General features: G+C 39.5%; 1 protein-coding gene across 1 annotated transcript; it reads right to left on the bottom strand.

The window, feature by feature from the left end:
- Positions 1-5,157: 5,157 nt before the first annotated feature.
- LOC133314083 (glutathione S-transferase 3-like) lies at positions 5,158-6,420 on the bottom strand. The gene is made up of 2 exons (XM_061515526.1): positions 5,964-6,420; positions 5,158-5,709 (listed from the first exon to the last, which is right to left on the bottom strand). The coding sequence occupies exons 1-2, from the start codon at positions 6,279-6,281 to the stop codon at positions 5,365-5,367; spliced, it is 663 nt and encodes a 220-aa protein (XP_061371510.1). The 5' UTR covers positions 6,282-6,420; the 3' UTR covers positions 5,158-5,364.
- Positions 6,421-6,687: the final 267 nt, after the last annotated feature.

The following is a 6,687-nucleotide window of genomic DNA, read 5'->3' as shown; positions in this document are numbered from 1 at the left end:
ACCCGGTGGACTGATCATGAGGGGAATCATGCTGCCGAGATCTACTTCACAAAAGCCCACATTGCCCGGATGTTGGGGACTTGGTTGCTGGCGGACAAGTCTGGAGGTAGCAATTTTGGTTGCCGGCTTGTCCCATTGCTAGGTGGAGGATTTGAGGACATTGGTCGATTCAGCTGGGGATCTGCAGTTTTGACACACTTGTTCAGGAATTTGTGTGAAGTGACAGATGCTCGTCGAAGCGACATGCGTGGTTGCCATATTCTTCTTCAAATTTGGGCATGGATACGATTCCCACCCATTGCTCCACCCTTTCCTCCTCATCCAAAGCCGGGCACACATTATGGACGCCGGTATGATTTGGCGGGTCACAGCCGATTTATCATCACGGATCGCAGTATGCGGCAGGTCCTAGTCAGGCGGCGTCAGAGCACCCTTACATGAGCGGGCAGGAGCCAGTTTTCCAGGCTAGTCCGATGGCTATGGCAGGAGCGTATCCGGCATCCTCACAGCCTGATTTTCAGCCCTATTCACAGGGACTTGATGGCCATTACCCCTTTTGGTCTGCAGAGGACACGATTGAGTTGTATCGCTCTGTAGGCCTTGTTACAGAGAGCCATGACAGTGGGGAGACTCTAGCCACGGATTCTCACAGTCAGGGACACACCCCTTTTGATGTGCCAGGCAGCAGTGCAAGACCATCAGATGATTTCATCCGTGCGGCGATGGATGACTTCCATACTCCACCTCCAGAGGTGCATCAGGGTGACCCAGTCTGGGACAGACGTATACTGCCAGATAGGGATGCACGACATAGGCCATGGCCACCGTGGTCGTAGATTCATTGCCATTTTGAGTATTCACTATGTTGTGGACTGTTTCATATTGTTATTATTTTGTTATTTTGTTATTTTGTATTAGTTATGAGTGTAGCATGTTGTTATTTTGTGGACGCTACATTATTATATTATTTGGACTATTCATTATGCGTTATTATTTATGTTTTGGTTGTCGTCCTTTGCGCATTTATATTACGGTAACTAACAGCATCAGTTAATTAATAATACAAGATTAAAAACATACATAAACGGAAAGTAAAAAGTCCAACATAACGGACATTACAATTCATGCAATAACATAACCAACAGCAAAATAATGACATAATATGCAAATCAGTCGTTTCTCCCACGACTTGGACATCGCCGACGATTATGACTGCGTTCCTTGCAAAGTCCACACCTGATACGGCTCTGGCTTGTCTCAACTTCATCCATCTCGTTGCGGATGCGAGTTGACTTTGGACGACCTTTTGCACCATAGTAGAATCAGGAATAATCTTTGCACCACTAATTTCAGGTATTGCTTCCTCGTTTCCGATTGGCTCCCACGTAAAAGAATAAGCCTCGACCAAGTTAGTTATCAAGAAGACGTTGTCAACGTAAGTGAACGCACTCTGCCTAACACTTAACGCAGCAGCAATGGCGTGACTACACGGATACTTAAAGGCCTTAAACTTTCCACACTGACAGTATCTCTGTGGGAGGTTGACAGAATATGAACGCTCCCAACCTGCGTCAACCTCAAATACAGTATGTTCAACATTGTATGCACGAACGTGGTGACCTGTTGCATCTACCTGGTTCTTCTTGACCAATTCAACAACATGTTTGGAGTGACGATGAGCTGATTGAAGTTATGCAAGAGCATTTGTTCCTCTCTCAACAAAATATGCAACTAATCTGTTATATGTATGCTTAACCAATGCTGTTATAGGCATATTTCTGGCCCCCTTCAAAACCCTATTGACAGATTCAACCAAATTTGTTGTCATATGACCATACCTCCGTCCTTCAATATCGTAGGCACGCGACCACTTTTCCTTAGGAATCACATCAATCCACTCAGCAATTTGAGGACTACTGTCACGGAAACTCGCAAGATTCCTTTCAAAATCAACCATTGCTGGAGTATAACCTGCACAAATTGGACATGAACGAATTAAACATAAATTGACAGTCATAATGGAAAGAAATAATTACGCACAAATGTCAATGAGTATACCTAAATTCTTTAACATCCGCTTCAAATCTTCATTCCGAAACTTTTGATTGAAGTTTCTTGCAATATGACGAATACAGAATACGTGATACGCATTTGGCGGCTCCCAAGTAGGGTTATTTTCCACAGCAGATATTATGCTTCGATGCCGATCGGATATCAAACATATGTTTGACATCGTAGTGACATGAGCACGAATATTAACGAGAAAATAATCCCATGCTTCCAAAGTTTCGCCTTCTACGATGGCAAATGTGATCGGTAAACATTCATTATTACCATTTTGGGCTGTGACCACCAACAATTTCCCTTTGTACTTTCCATATAAATGTGTTCCATCAATTTGTATGATGGGTTTGGCAAATTTGAACGCCTCACAACACTATCTAAACGTCCAAAAAATGCGATGAAAAACCTTTTTTCCAGAAACTAAGCTCTGCTCGGCATAAAGATCATTAGTTTGTATATGATAAAATGAACCTGGAGAAAAGCGAAGCATGTATTCGCACCACCTTGGTAAAAAAGCATACGATTCCTCCCAATCACCGTACAGAATTGCCATCGCTTTCTGCTTCGCATACCACGCCTTTCTGTAGGAAACTTGAAAGCCATATTTAGCAGTTATCCTTTCTTGCACCAAAGAGATTGTCACAGATGGTTCAGACTTTATCATCCCTGCATTGAAGAGGATATCAGTTTTTTCGTAACATCGAACGAATTTAATTACACATTCGCGTTCATTCACACATCTAAAATACAAAAAGGTACCTATCACGAGATCTGCAATAACGTCCGCATCGAGCTGTCTATGACCCTGGGAAATGTGCTCATTCACACATTCGTGTTTTCCACCCCATCTCGTTATTTTCCAATTTTCACGAAACACCGGTTTGATCGCCCTTACGCGCCACGGACAACCTGATCGTACGCACAACATTTCATGGACAACTTTGCAGGCGTGCTCTCAATTACAATGGCTTCTTGATGCTCCCTAATAAGGTTGTGCTTAAGTGCCATTTGGACATCTTTTTTTGTCGCAAATTCTTGATTGACAAATAACATGTCACCCAGTTGCCACGGACCTTGTATTGAAGCTGATCCAGACACCGAACCATCAGTACATGATTCTTGTTCGCTCTGATAACTCCAATCAATGTAAGAATAATGCAGAATTCCTTCCCAAAAAGGAATAACATCTGTGTCACCTGCAATTGCGGATTATAATTTTTTAATACGAACTTACTATTTCAGGTATTAAATCAGTTATTTATTCACGCAGTATGACGTATGGGATCAATTACCTTCTTGTGGAATACCAAACGGAGCAGACGCAACGTCATTCAACTGCGGCATTTGCGCGACGACTGGTTGATGGAATATTGGGATTTCAGACGCACCCATCTCACGAGATTCATCTCCTTCTGAAGCACTAGCATCCTCCGCCAGAAGATGTTCTTCCATTGCCATATTTTCATCGTCGTCATCGTCATCTTCGTCGTGCATTTCCCAAGTCGGATCATTTTCATCTCCCTCAGAAAAGTTACCAACTGGAGACGCATGAGCGGCATGAGAAGCTGGAAGACGGGGAGAATTTAAATAAACTGACCTCACTGGTATGAGAGCATTCTCGGTTGCGACGATGTCGACATACAACTCTAGAAAATCTGTCCTTGACTGGTTGCAAAATTCTACCATTGTCATCTCCAAGTCTTCATCGTCAAGCACTTTCAAACTAATGTATTTATCACCTTGCCACACCCTTGTCGTTATCTCAGTGATACATTGGTTGTCTTGAAGACTTAACTTCTGCCGAATTCTCTGATGCAGTTCGCCAATGGTTGTGTTGCGTTGGATACGTGTCGGCCTTTTTTCACCTTCGAATATGACACCTCGTCGACCTTCTACCTTCCTACCATTGTAATATAACACAACACGAACAGACTCAGGATTTGAGCTCATTTTTAAATAGAATTAGAACTAAAATTCAAATACAAAATTAAAGATAAAGGAATGTTGGTGGAGAAGAGAGATATGAAGAGTGAGACAAGAGGTGTGAATTGAATGGAGGGGGTGGGGAAATATATAGAGCACACATGTGACGCCATCTTTGGGCGTCACATGTGACGCCCAAAAGTGGCGTCACATTGTGCAGTAGATGTGTAATTTTTTACAAAACAGCATTAAATGCGTAATTATTTAATTTAAATACAATATTTTAATTTTTTTTGCCCCAAACGTCGATATAAAAATATGTTAATCAATGGAAGATATAATAAGTCAAAACAAAACATTCAAAACATGAGGATGATATGAATGGATTTCGAAGCAAAACAATCGAATAATAGCAGCATTGTTAATTTCATAAAAAAACAAAAGAAAATAGAGATAGTGAGAGACCTGAGCTGAGAAGATTTGTTAAAATATAGAGGGGGGATTTCCACGGAGATGCAGATGGGGCCATGAGGGTAAATTGAGAGAGAGAGAGAGAGAGAGAAGTTTTTCCACATATTTTGAATTTTCAATAGTGGAATAGCAATATGAATAAAAAAAATTGAGTGTAGTGTGATATCTGATAGTGTTATGAAGAGTAATTTTATATTATACAATTTTTAAAACAAATAATTTAATAATATTACTAAAATTTTATTTTATATATATATATTGAAAAAAAGTTTCTTTAAATTTGAAGGACGATGGCTCACCCTAACCCCCTAAATCCGCCTCTGATAGGAAGGGCAGAAAATAGTATATAGATGGGCTATAAATATCTCTTATGCAAATGGTGTTAATGCAAAATGCAGAGCATTAAGCCAAATAGTAACAATAATACTACTAATATCAATACCATGCCTATGATTGTAATGGTTGTTAAGGTTTTTGTTGGTTTTGTCAATTGTTGGGTTAAGCAATTGAAGATTTCTGCATTGTGGCATTGATGACTAATGGTAATGTTACTGTATTCTACGATGCCTCATTAGCAATTTTGACAACAAATGTATTTCTTCTTGAAGCAAAATACCCACCAAATTAAACAGCCCATAAATTCCATAAGCACGCTTCATTTTGCACATACTTTATATTTGGACAACATTAAATATCCAACATGAGCTTTTTATTAATCATGAAGTCACAACTTCAACCAAACATAACAACATTCATCCCTACTCAACTCCAAATCTTAGTAGACACACTCAAGTATCTACCAAACCATAAGTAAACCAAGCCTAACAAACATAACATAAAATTACACGAGACCTACAATACCATGTTTAACTTGCAAATCTTTTATAGTTTGGTTCATGAGTCCCTTTATTCCAATCCAAGTGCTTTCTGAACGGCCACAACAAAATCATACACCTTCTTCCCATCAGGAAGAGTTTTGGACACAGCCTCTCTCTGCATGCATCTCTTGACCCAAGCCATCAAACTAGGACACTCTGCTTCCATTTTGAAGTTACCAAACGTCTCAAAAGTATAAAACCAGCTATAGAAAGGGATGAGACCAACATCAACAAACCCAAAAGTGTCACCCCCATGAAAAGGTTTGTCACCAAGTGTCTCCTCAAGTTGTTTAAAGATTGAGATCAACTCATTCTTCCCTGCCTCATGCTCCTCTCCTTTAGAAAGCCACATTTTCCTCCAAGTATCATAAACCTGCATGGAAGATCACAAACTATTAGTGGTACTAAAATAAAATATTAGCATACAAAAAAAAAATCAAAATCCTAATATATACTCCTACCACTAAATCATAAAAACTACCAAAAATCAATGATATATTCCCATTAACAAGTATGAAATGCAAATCTTCAAATCCAGAACTTCAATTTTTAAATTTTTAAATGAACCCAACATAATAAGGAGACAAAAGAATGGAAATTCAAATCAGAACAAAGCAAAGGAACTACCTTTTTGTCAATGTAATCAAACCAGAATCTTGCTTGAGCTTTCTGGTAAGGGTCAGAGGGCATGAGTGAAGGATTGTGATTCCAAACCTCATCTATGTACTGAACAATAATAGCAGATTCACATATGGGTTTTCCATTATGGATAAGAACTGGGATTTTCTTGTGAACTGGGTTCATTTGCAGAAGCAAAGGGCTCTTGCTAATTGGAAGATTCTCTTCCTTGTACTCATACTTAACACCCTTTTCAGCCAATGCAATCCTAACCCTCATCCCAAACATGCTGGCCCATGTATCCAACAAAACAACCTCGTCACCCATTGTTGTTGCAGAGGATCACCAAAGTTATGAACTAGACAGAACTCAAGATGCTCCGAGGTAACAGTCCAGTTGGTAGAGACAACCTTTTAAGGGTTCTCATGTCTCACATCACCACTTTGAAAATGTCACTGATTCACTGTAAGCAATTAAAAATGTTTATTTTTTTTTTATTAATATTGTTGATGAAGATCAGTCAATGCAGGGGGCTGATAATCAACCTTCTTTTGATTACGTTTGCACTTACGTCATTGCACTCGTTTACTTACATATGGTATATGGCATAATACAAAACTAATTTTTTACACAAACAAATTTTGGTGGGGCTCATCATGAAAAATAAAAGAAATGATGACACAATATTCAATGTGTGAATAGGAATGTTTTTTCATATCATGTTACATGATAG

The sequence above is a fragment of the Gastrolobium bilobum genome, unplaced genomic scaffold (assembly GCF_033153095.1).
Source record: "Gastrolobium bilobum isolate Gb01-03AN ecotype WA unplaced genomic scaffold, APGP_CSIRO_Gbil_v1 utg2368, whole genome shotgun sequence".
Taxonomy (NCBI): Eukaryota; Viridiplantae; Streptophyta; class Magnoliopsida; order Fabales; family Fabaceae; genus Gastrolobium; species Gastrolobium bilobum.
Note: the sequence above shows the minus strand (reverse complement) of the source record. Positions and strands in the feature narration are given on the sequence as shown.